Source organism: Emydura macquarii, unplaced genomic scaffold, assembly GCF_026122565.2.
Source record: "Emydura macquarii macquarii isolate MOO-44397 ecotype Brisbane River unplaced genomic scaffold, CSIRO-AGI_Emac_v2 contig_480, whole genome shotgun sequence".
NCBI classification, from domain to species: domain Eukaryota; kingdom Metazoa; phylum Chordata; order Testudines; family Chelidae; genus Emydura; species Emydura macquarii.
Window position 1 is genome coordinate 8,982,024 of NW_027130617.1, and position 20,955 is coordinate 9,002,978.

Consider the following 20,955-nt stretch of genomic DNA (forward strand, 5'->3'; position numbering starts at 1 on the left):
TATGTCTCACTGAGGTCAGTTTTACTAGTCTTTAATTTTCTGGTTCTCCCTACTTTAATTCCTTCCTGAGAGAATGGTAGATGTATTTTGTCTTGCTCAAAGAATTCCTCCCCTCTCTCCAAGGAGCCATTAGATGTATCCATTATGCACCAGTAATTTTCTCAGCTATCTCTTTCAGGATTATAGGGTGTAACCCATTCTGTCCACAGTTTGATGTCTTTGAAAAGACTATCAAGATTTCATCTGGTGGAATTGCTAATGTCCTTAATGTCCCACTGTCATTCCACCCACCCATGACATTTAATTCCATTTTGGCCATCTTGTTTCTTATGAGCCCTGGAAAAATAAACTTGTTTGTCAGCAGCTTCCCTGGTCAACCACTTCCATTTCATGCATTTAAAGGGTCATTGTTTTGCCTCTTCTGCCACTCACTAACTTAAAGATGACAATCAATCAGTTCTGACACCTTTTCATCTTAAAGATGGGTCTGAGTGGTGAGGTTCAGAACTAGACTGAAATCCAAAGGCTATTTTCCCAAGAGAGCAGGAGTGTTTTGAGTCAACATTTTAATTTTCTTCACTTTTGTGAGTACATCATCTTGTTGCTTTTAAAAGGACCTGCATGATTTTGCCAATGTCATAATCCCATGGTGTTTTCAGTCACCTATGGTCTTCCATGAAAGTCGGGGTGGATAAGACCTGAGTTTCTAGGGTAAAAAACAAACAGAAAATACCTCTCTAATATCCATCATAAAGAAGCAAAAACTGGCTCAAGGCCACATGTTCCATTAACTTTAATAGGCATTGGATCACATCCTATATACTGGTGCAAACACACTTTTATATCAGGCAGAACTGGCCCATAGATTGCTTAGGGAAAGGACACAGTACATTGGTGATCCTAGTACAGAACACTCACTGGAAACCATGAGGTATTGCGTTGTGGGATAGAGTTAGTACAATCAATTGAGCACTGTTTGCTGCATTGCTATCTGCACTTCAGAGAAATCATTGCAGACTAACAAGAGTCCTGTGGCACCTTAAAAACTAACAAATTTATTTGGGCATAAGCTTTTGTGGGCAGAAACCCACTTCGTCAGATGCAGACTAAATTTGTTAGTCTTTAAGATGCCACAGGACTCTCGTTTTGCTGAAAACAGACTAACACTGCTACCCCTTTGGAACTCACTGCAGACTGTACTCTTTCAGCCAAACTCAAGATAAAGAACTCATTCCAGCTGTCCTAGCCAGGCAGAAAACTTGAGGATGAATGTTTATGCTGATGTTATATTTGTGTTCATACTACTGCTGCTTTTGCTGTTAGTATCCATCCATATCAGTATGTGTATGTTGTAAAAAAAAAATAGACTAGGAAAGAATATATTTCACAACAAGTAAACAACCCATTCCTGGATTCCAAGTTCTTCTTGACTGCTGAAAACCATAACAATGTATAAACAGGAATATTGATGACCCCTTAATCCAGTGCTTAATTTGTTGCTCTCAGCTGCTGTTATTGGTGCTGGATTGCAGGAAATATTTCCCATCCTCCTCTACCGCTGCTCAAGTGACAAAATACAGGCAGATGACATACCTTATGTTAGTCTTCCTGGCACCTTCAGCAGCGCTATGCTAGTGGTTTTCAGTTGGTAAATGCAATTCCTCTTTTTGCTCCCCACTCTTGATTTCACAAAACTTGTGCAAAACACAACATTCTGAAATAATATCAGGGATATAACTAGTGACCCTATTACTGTGCTGTAGAAGACATCTTCACTTTGCTTTTAATCTTTCCAAAGCATATTTAACCAGCATACAAGTCTTGCTGGAGCAGTAGTTGAACTAATACAGATCTCAGTTGTTATAATCTAGGTAAAGTTTCACTGGTCAAGGGAGTAAAGGATGGGCAGAATTGCTAAAAGTCACCTAGGAGCAATATTCCATTCAATTTCTGTGGTGTGCAGTGGGAAGAGTTACTGAGAACACATACTTAACCAAGCTAGATAATGTAAATAATCAGATCTTTAAGATCCTTTAAAATTTACCTCTGTCTGTAGAAGAGTTTCTGACTAGTATATTCTGATGTTTTCTGAGCTGGGTAGAGAATGGGAAGAGAATGCCATCACTAGGCTCTACCACTGTTGTGAGAGCCCTACTCATACTCAAATCCTTCTATTACCCCATGTTTATTTTCATTGCAGTCACATGACTCTGCAAGACTTACTTTATTGCTAAACACACTTCTAGCTCCCATGTGAATTAAAGCTCTTATTTGGCTAAGCACTCACTCGAATGTTGGTCTGAGGAGTGCATAGAGTTAGTGAAAAAATGCCCTTCCTCATTCATAAGTTTTTTATCCACTCACAATCACATAAGGCTCCTAGCATTACATTGTCCTCCCAATTTGTAGATGGAGGTTCTGAACCATAAGCAAGAGTCAGCAAGAAAAAGTGGATACATTACTATTGTCAGTTCCCTCAATCCACTGCTAATCTACATGGACATCGGTCCACAATAGTACATAAAACATTCATAAAATTTATATATATGATCCCCAAAAATATTGGGTTTGCAATATCTGTCACAATCGTCCCAACATCTACTCTCTTATGCAACTGTATGCCTGAATTAAGAGCTGACACTGTTCTTCATCGGTGTGGTCTATTCAGAAGTTTAGCTGGCAATGGGTATGACACCGATTTGTCCTGGGGAACTTCTAGGTTCCTACACAAAACTTCAAGAAAGCTTTCCTAGGTGGAGGCAGTTGTTTTCAAAGCTACTCCAAAGCATTTATTCCTTATAACAATGTTGTCTAAACCTGCTCTGTGCAGAGTTAGATGATATAATAGTTAAAATGCCAGTGATGAGACTGCACTGGTGTAGTAATGATAGATTTTTTTTCTGAAAATTTCCCATCTATACTTCCTGCAGTTGTGCACTAGGATCTTAATTCTACTTGTTTATGTGGTTAATTCCACTATAAATCATGACCACTGGATGGTCCTTTTCCATTGCTGACAAGTTGTCTCCCCATTCTGATCATCCAAAGAAATAAACTAGAGTTACATATCATTCCAGAGTGTGGAATGCAACAGCTTAATATCAAGTCTATCATACTCAGTAAGGAATTCACAGCTATTGCCACCTTCTTATTTCTAATCCTATTTCCTGTTGATTGTCCTGCATGGGGTAAAGCTCCATATTCAGTCACAGTGTTCCAACTTCTGCATCTTTCATAACATGCCTGTCCTAGTAAACATCAGATAGTTTGCAAACCTGCTGTCACCAGGTATGGCATTCTGCCAGAGTATCCATGCCATGTCTTTACAAAATTCTGCTTCCATGGAGTAACTTTTGATGGTTCATCATCATTGTAAGAGCAAGTAGATTTTGTGCCTGGACTGGTTCATTCTCATGATAGTTTTACAAGACTGACTTAGTTGCCAGTGCACCTGCCTTGGGCTCTGCTCCTCTGTCTGTAGCACATTCTTATTGCTGCTGATCCCAATTAACCTCTCATTTTCCCTCAGGTAATGAATGGTCAGTTATCTTAGTGTGCAAAGGAGAATTTTTACCCTATTCTCTAGCTGTTCATTTAGTTGGCATTTCAGGCACACATCTGGTCTCTGAAAGTTGTGTTCCAGGAAGTAATATATTAAGACCGTGGTATATGCCCAATACAGCTATCCATTCAAATAATTAATGTCACTTTGATGCAATTACAATTATATAACTAAGTCTGGAAAGAAAAAACAGACAAGAGTGTCTAAAAATGCAGTAGTCCAAAATTCAGAGGATCTTAAATAGAAAAAAGTGAGCCTACTTCTGATCTCACTTACACTGGTGTAAAATCAGGAGTAACATCATATGGCGTAAAACCAGCATGAGATCAGGATCAGCCCCAGAGGTTTCTTCCTTGTCCTTGGCAAGGTTTGAGTTCTTGGAGCCAGGAGGTTTCAAGACTCATCATGAATTACCTGATGTAGAATGGTAAGAGCAGGAATATTACAAGTACCATTACTTTGATTAGGTTTATACACTGCAATCTGCTAGTTATCCCCTTTTTCTAGTTTTGTTATTGAGCTGCTTGCTTGGAAATAAATAATAAACAGGAAATATACACATTTCAGAGTTATTTACATTCCACTGTGATTTAGATCTCATGACTTCCCCCAATTATTCTGTGTGATTGTTTTTTGTCATTAAGACATCTCACACTTTCAGAGAACTGAAATCTGTTATTGCAGAATTAACCACTGTCTGGATTGTGGAGATGGCTTTGAGATATTTGGATTATCCTCTGCAATAATACTGTGCACCAAATGGTGCATTGTCATGGTTTACTGTACTTCTGCAAAACCACAAGCAAAAATAATCTTTAGTTGTTTTTTTCCCCCTCAGACAACTCTGTATCGAATAATTATGATTAATTATAAAATCAACAACTAAATAAACTCACCCATAAACTCTACCCACTATGGGACAAAATTCTCTTCTTTATCCTTTTTCAGTTCTAAATCTATGATGATAAATTGTACTCAAAATACTTTATTACACCTATAAACATGTACTGTTAAAGAGTAATTTACAGCTCACACATCTTTACATAATAAGTGAAGCTATGAAATTATACATGACTGTGGGACAGAGTATATAATCCAATTCAGGACTTGACAGTGACGGGATTGGGAAAGAGAAAAATGCTCCATTCCACAGGGTTATAGTAGGGGACAGGAATTTAGGAAAAAGCCTCCAGGTGAAGACAATTAAGGTATCCTAGCAGATCTGGAATGTGCTGGGAGCAATCATCCAACTGGTTATAAAGGAAGGAAGGAATGTGTCCTGGTTTTCCTTGTTGGGGCTTGCTATCACTGTGAGGACAAAGGAAATGTTTATTTTCCAATGGGGTGGGGGGAGAAAAGGTGTGGTTTTATGTTCCACCTGGGAGAAGGGTAATCTGAACAATTTAACCCTTTTCTACTGGATCTGACAATAGACCATACAATTATCCTTAAGCCCTAAACCCACTGATGTTGTATTGTTTTGTGTAGCTGTGAAGCAGGACAATTATCTGATGTATCACAACCACCTGCTCACAAACTCTTTAAATGCTTTACTTTGCTAACCTGTCAGAGGCCCTTAGAAATCACTATATGCCACTGGGAAAAAATAGAAAGTCTTACCTCCCAGCCACTGCAAGTTTTAAACTATTAAGTAAACTGTATTTTAGATTCTTTTTTACTATTACTTTTAAATTCCAAATGAAATTAAATCCAAACATTCGTTAAAATAATAAGATTGTAAGTGAAGCCATGTCTACCTTGGCACAAAGCTAAGCTAATTTTGAACACTTCATAGTGTGCTACATGAAAGTATTTTAAAGGGCTCTTGAAAGCACTTTACTGCTCCATAAACAAGGTCATATTACTGTTATCTCATTCTCCCTCTTCCCAAACTAATTGATTGTTGCATCCATCTGTTGCACCTTTTCATTAATTAAGGCCTCAACCCTGACATCTGCTCAGAAGAGGTGCAGGGATCTATCCACAGGGAGCATCTTGCAGGATAGGGACCTAACGTAAGCTGGGGCAAGGATATGTCTATCTAATACGTTTATATGGCACTTAACACAATGAGATCCGATGACTCTCAGTTCCCTCATTGTGAAGCACATCACTAATTTCAGTCCCAAAGTTACTTATCTTCTATACAAATTGTGTCCTTACTTTAATAGTTGAATTTATATAAAAAACAAAGAATTATAAAGGTTGAGGTTATAAATATAGTTCACTATACTACAGGAATTAATAACAGCATTTTAAGTTTCCTGCATAAATACATTTTTGTGCCCCTCACTTTGGGTCTTTATCCCACATTTGGGCTCTGGCAGATTGAGTGGTATGTGAAGCTCTGATCCTTGACTGAGGCCTCTAACCACTATTATATTACTACTACTGTGTTGAAAAAAAACAACCCCTAACATGAGTTTGAAAGATGGGAGATGTAGGCACAAACTATTCTTTCCACTCTTAAACCACACTATTTTCTGAAATACTGGTGCACAAGTGACAATGTTAACATTATTTAGCAAGCAGTTGGTTTTTTGTTTTTCATTGAATACAACATTTTTGTTGTTGTTGCTATTTTAAGAATGCTGTAGAACTCATCTCATTCCTGCTATCAATTTATATCAATCAAGAACTGAGGGGAGTTCATTTTCAACAAATATTAACAGTTTACTAGTAAGTGAGAGCCATACAAATTTAATTTTTTTAGTTCATTTTAACATAAAATCCATTCAGAAATCCATTTCAATTACTGTACTATTCAAAAAAAGTAGATTCACACTCAGTATATTTTTATGCCATGTACATTTCTTGAAATTACATCGAGTTTTCCTATTTACTTCAACTGACTTTGGATCAGGCCCATTGGAATCAAATTGGATTTATTAACTCAAGCAAACTAACCAAAAAATGGAGCAGTTCCATTATTTTGTTATCCTCTCCTCTTCTCTCTGACACCTTCTTATGCTCCTTGTGGTGTTCTCAATTATGCATTTTATTTACTCACTCCTGCTCTATTAAATAATCTTTGATTTCCTTATGTTAGGAAATAATAATGGCCAAGATCTTGCACTCACTGTTCAAGCAGAAATCCATCTAAAATCAATAACAATTTTACTTAAGTAAGATGTGAAGGAGCTGGCTCAAGTTGTATAACAAAATATTAAATAATAGTACTAAGCAACAAAGATGTCATTTAAAATTGAGGCCACCAGATTCTACTCCCACATTATTCTAATCTGACATCAGCGTTGCATCTGCTGTCCTCAAACTAGTCAAATTCATCATCATTATTCAAACTAGCAAAAAGAAACAAAACAAAGGAGAGCCAAGCCAGCATTTGGTTTTGGAGTAGCAACTTTCTGATTATTTAACAGGACTTTTCAAAGGTGCTGTTTTTATCCTTTGAAAGACTTCTAAGGAGTAATCCCACAATGAGTACTCACTAAAAATAGTAATACCACTATCTGTCTATCTAACTCAACACTAGCCAAGAGATGGCAGGCACAATGCTACTATAGTCATGACCAAACAGTTAAAATACAATTCTATTTCCTTTCTGAAACACCAGCTGTGTCTTCCAGAGAGTTATCAATAAAATATTTTCTTGAAAGGGATTTCAGCATCTCACACAATATATATAATAGCATTTATTATATCCTTCTTCCCAGCACTTCGCAACTTGCTTGTCTTTTTCATGCACACATTTATACCCATGCTTAACTTTCTGCATGCTGAATAATCCATCTGAGGTCTGGAACTACTTTCAATGTGCAGTTAGGCTTCTGAGATGTCTTTGCAGCATCCTGGCCTTAGATTGCAAGTTTCTTATGTATGTGTTCACTGCAGAGTTAGCCCAGATGATTGGCACCTGGGTCTGAGCATGAAAGTTAACTTAAGATAGGTCTTTGGTATCACTTATATCGCTCAGGGGTGTGAAAAAACACCCCCTCAGCCACATAAGTTACACCAACATAATTGCTGGCACGGACAGCACTAGGTCAGCAGGAAATGACACAGTTACTGCTGCTCGTTGTGGGTGGTTTAATTATGTTGATGGGAGAGAATATAGCGGCTAAACAAGAGATCTTACAATGGCATAGCTGCATCGGTATAACTGTGCCACTGAAAGCTCTCTAATGTAAACATGGCCTTAGTACAGTGTGAGCCATCAAACTACACACTTACAACTAAGTTATTGCATTCTCACTGCTGTTGTTCTGTCTCATGTGTGTACCTAGGACTTCTGGGGCACATCCCATGGTTTTCTGTATGATTCTTTCCAATAAATTGTTGGAGAACTTCTGTCCTTCTGGACATGCAAACAATTGTAGGAAGGCACTGGAGGACCATCAGCACTCAAGTGATGCATACTCACTGCAAAGTAAATGGGTTATCAGCCTGACTGAACGTGGAACCTGTGCTCCCACTCACACACCCCAGCCATCCCAGCTAGTCCAGGTTGAAAGCACCCCTAAATTCACTTGAAGGGTTTTTTGTGTGAATAGAAGGGTTAGGAGTAATACCAGAGTAAGAAAAAGTTAATTCTTCATTGACGGCAAACCCTGTATGGGAGACAGCTTACCTTCCTAGATTTTGTATGGACCTACTACAATGAGATCCAGATCGGTACTGGGGTTTCTGACTGCTACTGCACTAGAAATAATGGACAGAATAATCCTGATTCAGCAACTGCTAAAATATCGAATATTTGTCTTTGGATAGACTATATAACTTTTCTACATGCCAATATGCTGGGTGTATTTCTCTGCACTCCTGAAGAGCTGCTCTACTTAATATCCTAGTCAAACCTTATTAAATAGCCACCACCAAATAAGGGTGATTGGCTGTTAGAAGTAAGAACTATTGTGATGAAATGAGAGCTTCTAACTTTTGATTGTATGACTGATTACTAAACCAGTCATAAACTGAAGTAATGATTGGATTAGCAGGAATTATTTAAATAAAGTTGTTCACAATAAAACAATTAAAAATTAAGAAACCTTACAGGAGCCACACAGCCTCTCTACTGAGAGATCACCTTTACTAGGGGAACATCCTTCATTCTCCTTGGCCCCCTTAGTTCCTTTAGGTTCAGCTTTCCAGCCCAGGAGATGTCAGTAGGTAAATTCCTCCATTACTCTCTTGCATTCAACCCTCAGCCCCAGCTCTTGGGCTTAGAACCAAGAGGCAACTATCTACTGTTCACTGGCTTTCAGTCCTCCCACACTGCCTGTCTGGCTTGGAGATACCAGTCAGCAAGCATGTCTTACTGTGCTCCTGCCCTCTCCTAGGAATTGCATAGTTTCCAAGCCCTCTCCCTAACTCAATCTTTTCTAACCCACTGCTTCACTTCCTGGACTTTTATAGCCTACAGGTGCTTTCCTCCCCCGCCCCCCCCTTTCCAATTCACCAAAGGGGGAGCACCTGTTCTGGCACGAGGGGGATGGACCTACCTCATTTACAAGAGCCAGCCACCCTCTGACAAAGGCTACTTGAGTGAGTAAGGGTTGGTCGGACTGGGTTATATGTGAATGGGATTACATGGTGCTATTTGTAGTATGGCTCAATTGGCACTTTAATCAGGTGCCCAATTTAAATTACAGTTTTTCAGTGGCAGTACACAGTCAAAACTAAGGCCTTACCTAAACACAGAAATTGTACCACTTTGACTATAATGGTATAATTAAAACACCACAACCCCCCTAGCAAGGATGCAGTTATACCATTACAAAGGTGCTTACACCAATATAGTTTATTCCTGTACTAGAGGGGAATAAGCTAGACCATTATAAAGTACCTTTACTGGGGTAAAGTAGCTGCATTCACAGCAAGGGGTACTCATATAACTATTTTGGTAAAAATATCAAACCCCAAACCAAAAGTTACACTGCTCAAAGTCTGTGTGTGCACTAGGTCTTTGCTGGCAACCAAAAGTAGTTGTTACTGATCTAGTAGTGCAGTCCCCAATGGATGCCAAACAACATTTCTGTGGTTGGCACAAAAACTAAGAGTCCCGTTTCACCACCCGACCTCCCCTGACACTAAAAGCAACATATTTTCTTATAAATCTCCTTCAATTTATTATTATTTTTTAACCCTAGCCACAAGTCATCTCCCTGTAGACACCCCTCCTCTACCAGTGATTGTAAAAAGATACCATGGATTTTCACTTAAAAAGTCATATTTTGTAGCTGTCACCATATCCACGTTCATCACTGTTGTGAAATATCAGTTTCTTTGCTAACTAAGAGTGGAATTTTTGCTTCGTAACTGATTTATCTGGCATCAGGGTAACAAAAGCTTGTTTTAATGTTGAGGGCAATAACTAAAGCAGGGGATGGGACTTCCTCTAGCAGGATTCTGTAGGGCTCTGGCTGCTGAAGGACAGGAATTGAGTGAGATACACTTGTCAGTGGAGCATTTGGCAATCGGAGAAGGTTCTGGGATTTGCCTACTTCACACAATCTTTCCTCCTATTCCTGACCACCATTGGCTTTCTAGTTGATCTCCAATTAAAGTGAACATTTTTTAGAAAGAACTTGTTAAACTTTTGGAAACACAGCACTGACCACATACATTGCAATCCTTTTATCAGAGGCTGATTGCAGACTGGGTCATTCTATGTCCAGTTCCATTTCTCACAAAATACCTCTAGCCTTGCATCATCTTCAAGGGACACTTTATGATTTTCAAAGGCCATTGATTGAATGTAGCCTGTCATGGCTAAAGATGATAAGAAACATATATTTTGCCCCTGACTGTGGCATCTCCATTGCAACCCTCCAAAGAAAAGCCCTTAGAAAATAACAGTCTCAATTCTTTTGGGTTCTATCTGTTGCTGAACACAAAGGTAGAATCTCGTTTGACTTTTTTACTACTGCTGTGCACTAAGCTGATGATTTCAATGACTTGTCCACAATTCCTCAAATCCTTTTTCTTAATTTATGATGAATCATTGTAGCACTTAGCACATATTCCCTAATTTAGTTTCTTATTCTTGCACTAAATTACTTTATGTTTGTTTACCCTAACCTGATTTTGGCATCTGCTAGATCAACCACATGAATTATTCAAATCCTTTTGAACCTCATTGCATTGTTCTTCTTTGTTTGCTTTCTCTCCACATTTAGTATCGGCAGACTTGGTAAGCTTGTAAGCCACATAATGGCTTTATAAAGTTACATTACCATTTATTTAGGCAAATGGTTACAGTAAAGGAAAGAAACAAAATGTTGATTAACAGTGCTGAAATGTAACTCAGTAAAACTATTGTTACCAAGGGATTTCAAAGATATTTGTTCTTTGCGGTATGCTGATGGATTGCTAACTAGAGAGATAAGTAATGTCATAATTCATTTTGGTGTTCAAGGAGTAGTCCACAGAGTTCAGCTGTGTGCTCTACAGCTGCAGGATCATCATATTTGGAGGGTTTTTTTTTAACCAAAACAATCTGATTCTGCTCAAATTCATGAACATGTCACTCTTCTAATTTTTCTAAGATCCATTATTATAGCTGGAGCTGGTAATGCCACTTACAGTTAAGGTTGCCCAACACTTCCCGTTACAAGACCCTTTTTTTCCCAATTGCTTATAATTTTGCCAAACTTCTGTTGTTTGGGCTGGAATTTTCCAAGTTGGGTGTTTGCATCAGGCTGTTTTTGGGGGTTCTTTTATATTTCTGCTAAAACAGTTCAATCATTTCTGAGAACAAGATTAAAGTAAAATATGTTGTTTTCCTTAAATTAAACAAAATTCCTCTATTTTGTTGAGCTCTAGCACCCCTATGCTTTGGAACATGAACTTGAAAATTGGTGGGAGAAAGAGAGGTTGACTTTGGTGTCATCTCCATGAAAATTTGTCTAAATTTTGCTTAGTTATAAGCGTCTGAAAAAACTCATTTTGCACATGCTCAGTAGAGATTTGTTAAAATCTGGCATCTTAAAATCTCTGAAGATTCCACCTACACTGAGCATGCTCCAGCCCAGAACTGCAGGGGCAGAGTAGGACTTTCCCTTCAATTACTCCTCTCAGAGGCCAGGGGCCACTGTGATGCTGAGCACAGGAACTGAGAGGAGGAAAACTCTCTCTTGTGATCTCAGTGCTCCCCCTGCTGGTGCCCTGGTAGCATAGAGTCAGAAGCATCCCAGAAAGGTGAAGAGCTGGAACTTGCATATGGTGGGAGGATGGAGGGAGTAGACTGGGTCAAGTAGCCTGTGGGAAAACTGGTTCTAGGAGCTGAGGAGAGATATTGAGACTGCTGGACAAGGAGACTTGGATCCAGAGTCAGGGGAGGAAACTAAGACTAGGGTTCAGGTGAAATGAGGGAGTGGGAGCTAGCCTGCAGGAGTGGAGATAATGACAGAGTGGATAAGACGCTGGGGTGGGACGACTGGGACTGGTTGGGCAAGGAGACTGCAACAATGAGCCCCAAGGGGGTGGGGGAAAGACAGGAGTGAGGAGCACAGGGAGAAAGACTGGGACTGGGTGCCAGGGTGGGGGGAATGTTGGCCCTTTGACTTGGAGATTCGAAAGGGATGAGGAGCTTTGGGAAGTGGAGACTTGGACTGGCTAGGCAAGGAGATTAAGACTGAGACTGGAGCAAAGAGCTTGGGTGGGGATAAAATGGGGAGTGAGCTCACTAGACCACACTCCCCTCCAGAACCTGGAGTTTAACACAAAATCCCTAAGTCCAAACATCCCTCAGCTGTCCGCAAATAGCTGTCACTACTAGCAAAACGTGTGTCTTTCCCCTATAATCACTGGGCCAGATAAAAGATGACAATTTATTATTGCTATCAGTTATTCCTCTAGCTGCAGTGATAGAGGTCTGCATAGTTTATCTAACAGTTCCAACCTTATGAACCATGTGGATTTCAATATGATGTCACAGAAAGAAACATTAAAATAAATTTAAGATTGCAAGGCCAAGCAGTCAAAAGTTAGGGAATGCTAGAGTTAAGGTTGTCTATGCAACATTAATTTGGCTCTCTTTTCAATATGCATTATGATACAATCTTTAACACATGATCACATAATATTTTTCCACAATGCCCCTGCATCATTCAGAGCCCAGGATGGACTATACTCTGGGGATGAATCCGAGTTGTGTAGTCAAGGAAGTGGTTGTTTTTAAGACCCTTGCATAATATGTTGCAGATGTTAGAAGGTGTGTAGCGAATGAGACAGGGAATTACAGGAACAAAAGGGATGTTCTTGTGGTTTAGGAAGTTGAATATTGTCCTGGAGAATTGGATTTTATCATTGCCTCTGCCACAGAATTCCCTGGTGATGCTAGGCAAATCACTTAAACTCTTCACAAGTAAACCTGACACAGACAGCCTTAATTCTTACATTTTCTAGCTTCTGAGTGCTTGACTCAACTTAAATGTTTAACTTATTTTTGTGTGTGATTTTTAAATATAGTTGTATGCTACATTAAAATAAGTCCTTGTCTTAGGACTTGTATACACTGAAGAAATTTGGTATGCTAACTCTATTTGGGCTCCTTAGTATAACTGTAATGTGCCAGGTCTTCATGATTCCAACAATGCCCAGGCACTCACACCAACATTTTGAGTAGACTTGCTTCAATAAGGCTAAACTCCTTTTATTTCTCCTCCATCCCAATAGGCACCAATGCAGAACCATCATAAAACAACAAATGCTAACTTAATACCTTCCATGGTACTAATACTCCTCCCATAGTTATCCAACAGTGCACCAATTAATATTTAGGAGGTCTGTCTGGCCTAGTTTCTGAATTTTATAAGCTTGGGGTAAAGTTTTGTAGAAGCCCCTTTTCCATACAAATAGCATTGTACACACCATAGTATCGATTTCTTCTCCATCAGTGTAGCAAGACAATTTCTCAGCAGCATCTCAGAAGAAGTCTCCTTACAATCACACGTGGTGCAGCTTTTTTTTAAACTTCTGGTAATTTGGCAGTGGTTTTTTGCCAGTTATGCTTGCTGGTATGAGGCAAACATTTTAGCAGTGGTGACCAACAGGGGCAACAAGAAGATCCAGTTGCAGCTGAACTATTGGTGGCCTATGACCAAATGTCCAAGTGGATGCTGAATACAGCATCATTTGGTCCATTAAGCAGTACCAGGTGAAAAAAATTAAAAGGGCTGGAGGTCCAAGCAAGGCAGAGAGGAAAACCTGGTTACCTTATGAGGAACCAAACCATATTCTTGGGACTTACCCATCAATACCACCTGAAATACTGAGGACAGCATCAAGGCATCATATACTGTGATGGTGGGAATTCAGAGGAAGAGCAGAAAGAAGAAAACAATGTCTCCAGCACCCCAATCAAGATCAGGAATGAACAGGAGGCTTGGGAGATGCCAAGGCAATGCCACCATCCTCTCTCTGGAGAGTGTCAGGCTTCAAAGGTGACAGCAGAGATAACTGTGAGGCAGGCTTGGGGCTGGAGGTCTGATGAGGGGCTTGCTGCACAACGTAGCTTTCTCATTATTATTGTGGCGGGGTTTGTTAACTTGGGGCTGGAAAAAAAGGCCTCCAGATTCTTTCGACTGTCTGTTATTTGCTGTGAAGTGGGGGGAGGCAGCCGCACCTGGGGCTGAACAGCACAAGCAGCAGCAGCAGCAGCTGCCCTTCTCCAGCCCCTCATCCCCAAAATTGTCACCGCCGGATTCCACAGTTTGCCGCCGCCGCCGCCCGCCTCCCACTTTGGTCGGCCTGATGGGCCCTGGTTTCTTGGCACCCCGGCCCGGCGCCATTGGCAGCTGTGTGGGGTACACGCAGGGTGTCACGTGATGAATGCTGTGCAGGGGGGCCCGGTATCGCCTGGTGCGCGTCACAGCCTGAGGCACAGGTCGCGCCGCGCTGCTCGGCGGACGCAGCTTGTCTACCCACCGGCTCTGCGCCGAGCCCGACGCCTTCCTTGCTCCCTCCTCGTCCCTCTCCCGCCCACCTGTTGCGCTATTAGCATAGCCCCGCCCTTGATACGGAGCCGCCCAATGGAAGGCGGCGGGTGTGAGGGGACGTCGCCGGGGGCGTGGCTGGGAGCGGTCGCGGGGCCGGGCGGCTGAGGTGCTGGCCGAAGCGAAGCGTGTGAGTTCAATGGGCAGCGCGGAGGGATGCGCAGGGGGCCGTCGTGGCCCGGCCGCTACCTGCTGCCTGCATTCGGGGACTCGCCTCTGCAGCCATCTCACCACGGCGTCCCCCGCCGCCCTCAGCCCAGTGAGTACCCCGCACGGGGGCGCGTCCCGTCCCATTCCGTCCAGCTGCCGTGGGTCCGAAGCGCGGGGCGCCCACATGGGGCTGCCGGGGCCGCGCCAGGCGCCGCGAGGAGGTGGGGGAGCGGGAGGAGAGCCGGGGGCGCGGGGTCCGAACAGGGGCTCTGAGGGACTTCGGGGCTTGGCTGTCGCCGCGGGAGTGGGGGCTCATCGCGATCCGGGCCGCCCGTCGTCTCCCTGCACTGCAGAGCCTCCCCCTGCGCCCTCGGCGGGTCGGGCTTCCTGCGTCCCCTTCCGCTCCGAGTCCTGGGCTCCGTGCCTGGGGGCCCCTCTCTTGGGGGCATCCTGCCGCTCTGCGGCCAGCGAAGCGGAACGAGGGGCGGGCAGGAGCGTCTCCTAAACTTCCCGCCCCATGAAGTCCCCCGTCCCTTTGGCACGGCCCCCTCCGGTGAGACACCTCCTCCCCCCAGGCTGGGCGGCTACCTGCGCCCATTGCCGCGCAGCCTCCCCCTCCTCCCCTGCCGTGTGTTTGCGGGCGGCTCGCCGCTCCATTGTATGTAAATCCTGGGCAGGAGGGCGAGGACGTGCGAGTTGGCAGCTGGCTGCATCGGCCGGTCGAGGGGGCCCCTGCCTGCCGCAGAGAGTCCTGCTAGGAATGCGAGACATTCCGTGTGCGAGGCGTGGGAGGCAGAGCAGCTCCCTGGCTGCACTCGGGCCCAGCTGAAGCTCCACGGCAGCACTCTGCTCTGGCTGCATTTTCTAAATAATCGGGGGTGAGAGCTTCTTATTGTCCCCTTTAAAAACAAAAACAAAACAGAATGGCAAACTTTCGCTCAGAAGGAACGCTTCAAAATTTGGTCCTGGTAGGGAACTTCATGGTCTGCAAGAGGAAATAGTGCTGAGAGAGCACATTTCTGAAATAGTTGGTCTGGTTGGTGGGTGGGTGCGTTTATTTGCTCTTAACCAAAGTCTGGAGATATGTAAAGTTGGTGGACTTCATTCTTACACACTGTTTTTTAAGCTAGAATCTCTTGAAGGAACATTAAACTCCTCCCCCGCCCCCCAAGTAATGAAATGCATGTGTTCTGGAGGGAAAACGTTTTTTTTCTTCCTCTGTCTTGTGACAAGTGAGGAAAAAATAGAAGAGCATATCTACATTAAAAGCTTGGCTAAAAGGGATACATATAATAGCAAATATTACAACTGAAAGATGATGGGAAAACGTGGTCTTTCATCTTTTGTGTATTTTCAAGTGCTTGTATACGTCTTACTGTGTCCCCTGCATAGTCATTGCTGTCTTCTCTTTTTTGTGTGGGTTCTTCACACAGTAATAGAGGAGAGAGAAGCATTTTTAAAAGAGGGAAACGTAAATATAAAAGCACAGTCATATCAAGAGGGGACTGGTCAAGTACCTAAAACTATGTTAAATTCATTATTGAAACTGACTGTCTTTAATTTGACATGTATCCTTTTTAAATACTGTGAAAATTCTCTTTATATCTCAGTAGTAAGAGATGTTATACTTGTTGAAAGAAGGAAGAGGTTATGTGAAAGACAGGATTGCGAAGTAGCTTTCTGGCTATGAGAATAACACATGGGAACTGAGGAAGGTTGCACAAACGTTTTGCTCAACAGTATGTTTGTTTAATGTAAACTTCACCTGTAATCACCTCCTCCACACACGTTAGTAGGTTTCCATTAGTCTAGTTGTTATGTTGGAATTACTTATCTCATTTTCAGCATTGTTTATGTATTTTCTTATAGTGTTATTCCTACTATTTCTAAACAACAAATATTATCAAGACAGTTAAACTGGGTTGGTTAAACTCTAAATTTTCTTTCTTTTTAAGCATCTGACAAACTAGTAATACTGTAGCATAAATTTTTTTTTACCTAATTTCCTCATTATTATTTTTAGTAGTCATAAAACAAAATGGAGAATATATATAGTGGGAGTATTCGAAACAGAGAAGTTATTGGCTTCTTTAGATTGTGTAAACTGATACAAAATGTATACAATGCCCGTTTCAACCTGCAGTGAATACCTACAAATTAGTTATAATAAACTCTTGCTTTCAGTGTTTATAATAGAAATACTTAAGTTAGCAACTTTACTGAGGTACAAATACATTTACTGTAAACTCTGCAATTCAAAGTCTTAACCATTTGGCCTATATCAGTGGTTCTCAACCCATGAGCTGCTTGCGGCCCAATCTGCACTCAGCTGTAGCCCATGTGACTTCCTCAGGACCATACAGGTAGTATATATATGGTGTGGATGTGGCTCACAATGGTAAATAGGTTGAGAACCACTGGTATACAATGTTGTTTACAATTGTTTTTCTTCTTTGAGCTAAGCATACAATCATAAATTCTCTTCTCTTAGGTCTTGTCTACACTACTAGCTCTTATGCTGGCAAAACTTCAGTCATGCAGGGATGTGAAAAAAAACCACCCTGAGCAACATAAGTTTTGCTGGCATAAGCTCTTGTGTGGACAGTGCTTGTGTTGGCAGGAGATGCTAGGGAGATGCTCTCCTGCTGACATAGCCAGCGCTGCTCGTTTAGGTGATTTTATTATGTCGGCGGTCTCCCGTTGACATAATGTGGCTATACAAGCAGACTTACAGAGGCACAACTATACCAATACAGCTGTGCTATAAGTTTTAAGTGTAGAGTAGACCTTAGTGTTTAGAGGATAAATGTAGGCATTTATCAAAATGGAACCACACCTGACTTTGCTACCTGGAGCTTTATGCTTTCAATGAATTACTTCACTTGGCACAGTGAATGTAGGAATGTCTCTGGTTTTCTTAAATTAAATGGTTACAGATGGCTGCTTAGTTATACCAATTTATTCATTCCAAAGTATAAGCTTTCTTTGGGAGTGAACTTCCTAAAAAAATGCTGTGCTAAAACTAAAATAAAATAGAACCCCCTGAAATTAACTCTAGATTGAATCTCAATATCTGAGACACTAAATAAGTTACATGTTTGTATTTCCAGTAGCTTCTTTGCTTTCTTCTATGTGTTTTACTGTTATTAAAAACAAAAAATGGCAGTTGGCTTAAAATCTCACGTTGCAATTAAATGTTCGTCTTTTTCAAACTATTTTCCTTTTTTTGTCTAACTCTGGTAGGCCAAAAGGATCCTATGAAATGTGACCAATATCTAAACATGGTTACCAACAATCTTATTAACTGAAATGGTGTTGAACATGGCTTTGTGGTCCATGTGTTTTTGTTCAACGTCATTCCAATTTTTCATAAGTGTTGGCAACTGTTCAGCTGTGGTAAAATTTTATACTGTAGACCCGGCCTCAGTGTATGCATTATAGAGTTTATTACAATTAGGGATTTATGAACGAATGTTCGAGAAAAAGAACAGTTTTTGGGAGTAAGTTTAGAGATTAGTTTGTATAGCTCCAGGACAAAGTTTATAGACTACCTTCATGCACCCCCACCACCTGGTCTTCAGATAATGCTAGCATTACTTATCTGCCTTATAACTTCAGATAATCAAAGGATTTTAAAACAGTTTGATTAAACATTTCAATATCCAACAATTTTAACATGGAAAGTATTTTCAAGAATTGTCAGTATGAAAGTTTTACCTTTTAAAATGTTATTCTCTGTCATTAAATATCACCCTCTTTTTTTTTTCCTTCCAATTTTAAGGGCTTCATCTTTGGTTTTTCAAATGGACATTAAGTGACATTGAATGTTAGCTGCACGAATTTTATAAGCACTGCATCAGCTGGGATGTTGCGACAGAACGGTGGAAGTAACAAGCGTGGTTTGGGATTAGCCCGACTGTCTACCTCCAACTTCTTCACCATCTCCAATTCAGGAAACTGGGGAATGGGGCGCAGCACCAAGAGCAACTCTCTGAGCAGTATTAGCTCCAACTCTGATTGTTACGACAGTCCTGTTGTGGATCCGGAGTACATCATGCAGTTGGTGAATGATGTCAGAAAATTTGCAGATGTGCTGCTTTATTTGAAAGAAGCCATTCTTTCCGAAGGTGCGTCAGCTGCTTTATCTTATTTCTTAGCTGATTTGAAATTCATACACAGAGCTCTACTCAGTAGGAAAAGTAGAAAACATTACTGTGGTTTTTACTTGTCTTTTTTTCTGCCAAATACTTGCATGATTAGGGGAAGTGGTGGATGTTACTTTTGGTGCTATGTTTCCTCAGCATATACAGTGCATTCTGTTTCATAATCAGACACATAACATGGAGAGCTGATAGAGTTGGTAAAACTTGAGTAAAAGGGAGAAGGGGGAAAAGGTGGTTCCTATCAGACTGGCTAAACTAACATTGGAAAAATAGTGCGACTTGAAATAGATCCATCAGAGTTTTTCAACAGCTGACTGATGTTTTTATAATTGCAAAGTATATTGTTGATCTTTGGACCAAGATCCAGTTTTCCATGCTGTTACAATTGTTGCTGTTTAATAGGCTCACATAATAAGAGTTTAAATGTAGTTTTAAAGGTCTGATTTTTTAATGGACTTTAACTTTTCTATGATGATCGCTTTTTCCAGCCAAAAGTATTTCTTTACCACCTCCTGCTAGCAGGTGGAAACTACTAATTTGCTTGCTTAGCCATGGGGAACCATCCTCCTGGAACACACTTTTTTTTCTTTTCAGAAAAGGGAAATAGTATCAGTTCTCCTTGGTCAACACAGGAAAGCTTTTCTCTCATTTCTGAAAAGGTGTTCGCTTATTAATACCTTGTACTATGTTCAGATTAGTCTGGTATAGGAGCCATTGAGTGCTAACAGCAGTTTCTCCCATCTGTGTTTACCTGTAGATGGTTGCAACTCCTTTTCCTCTTCACCACCACCACCCAGTTGTACTTTTTTGCTTAGTTGCAATACTAGGATTGTAATGAGCAAGTTAACTTAATTGTCCTCTTTTAGGAAAGAAAAACCCATTGAAGTCCTGGATTTCATGAAACCTGTAGCACATTAACATTTTCCGTAGACACAGTACTTTGTACAATATCTAGAGTTAGTTCGTGGCTGCTGTCTTATACTTGCAGCTTCTTCTCAGTGAGAAACCACTTGAAAAAGAATCTTATTCTGTTACTAATGTGGCTTATTTCTTAAATCTCATTTTTGGTTATGTTTGTACTGTGGTGTGGGGCCTTCTCTAACCTTCCTGTTTATATTTTGGGTCACTGTAATTATACTCTCATAAATATTCTGAGGATTTCCAGGTTAGAGGACTTAGGATCACCCCAATAACTGCCTTTGGTCACAAACAAAGATGATAAACATTAGCCAGAATGAAAAATGCTGCAGTCTGGTGATTTGAGGTCTTCCGACCCATGCCTAGGTGGCCTCAGAATCTTAGTTTTATTTGGACAGAAAAAAAGAGAGGTTCAGGAATGTATGTGACTATAGCCACCACGTTGTTTACAATGTACAGTTTTGAGTCAGCAGTTAGATTGAAATGGTTGCACCAGAAAGGGGTGAACAAGTCTTAAATGTACAGGTAACTTTAAAGCCTAATTTTGACCACTTAAATGTCAATACTGTTCACCATTGCCAGACACAATATGCTTATCTGCTGTGGTCAAATATGTCTGTCTGGCACCTCTTAACATCTGAATGGAGAGTCCACAGGAAACAACTGCCAGAACATAAGTGTATTCTAGCAGCCACAAAGGCAGCTTTAATAAATAAACTCAGTGGCCCCAAGAAATAGTGTGGAAGGTAGCTTGTGCAATCTCCTATAATCTAGATCACACAATTACTTTAATAAACTGATTTCACTTTTGTCTGCTTATGAAATTAAGAATCTTTAAAAAGGATAGATTTTTTTTTTAAAAAACTTACAGCTATTGAGTGCTGTTATTTGATACTCAGTCCAAAATACATCTGCACAGACTAAGAATGTGTGTAACCGTAACTATGAAAATCTCAGATAATGAATAATGCAAAGGTAATCTTTCTTTCAGACTGAGGTGATCTTGTTTATACTGGTGACCAATAAATTGGCCCAGTATTTAGGCTGAAGTTAGCAGCTAGCAAATTTCAGAGTACACATGGAAAAGCAACTTTGCACAACATCTAATTTATGTTTAGAATTCTCTAATGTAGGAGGTCACTGAGACAACAAACAGTGTTTACATATAAAAGGATGGATTACTTTTGTCACTAAAAGTGTGATTTTT

At 40.8% G+C, this 20,955-nt stretch overlaps 1 protein-coding gene and 1 long non-coding RNA gene across 3 annotated transcripts in view; one reads left to right on the forward strand and one right to left on the reverse strand.

Annotated features, from left to right (window-relative positions):
• Positions 1-364: 364 nt before the first annotated feature.
• Positions 365-8,871, reverse strand: LOC137146762 (uncharacterized). Its single transcript, XR_010918040.1, has 2 exons — positions 8,574-8,871; positions 365-706 (listed from the first exon to the last, which is right to left on the reverse strand). It is a non-coding gene; the product is annotated as an uncharacterized lncRNA (long non-coding RNA).
• Positions 8,872-13,869: 4,998 nt separating this feature from the next.
• ARHGAP29 (Rho GTPase activating protein 29) overlaps positions 13,870-20,955 on the forward strand; it is an 84,588-nt gene continuing 77,502 nt past the window's right edge. The window contains exons 1-2 of one of the 2 annotated variants that reach the window (XM_067538437.1): positions 13,870-13,965; positions 18,449-18,794. In XM_067538437.1, coding sequence (XP_067394538.1) covers positions 18,533-18,794 — 262 coding nt within the window. In that variant the 5' untranslated portion in view covers positions 13,870-13,965; positions 18,449-18,532. Of the gene's footprint in view, positions 13,966-14,275; positions 14,777-18,448; positions 18,795-20,955 lie in introns of those variants that run through there. The other variant, XM_067538436.1, reaches the window with a different exon arrangement.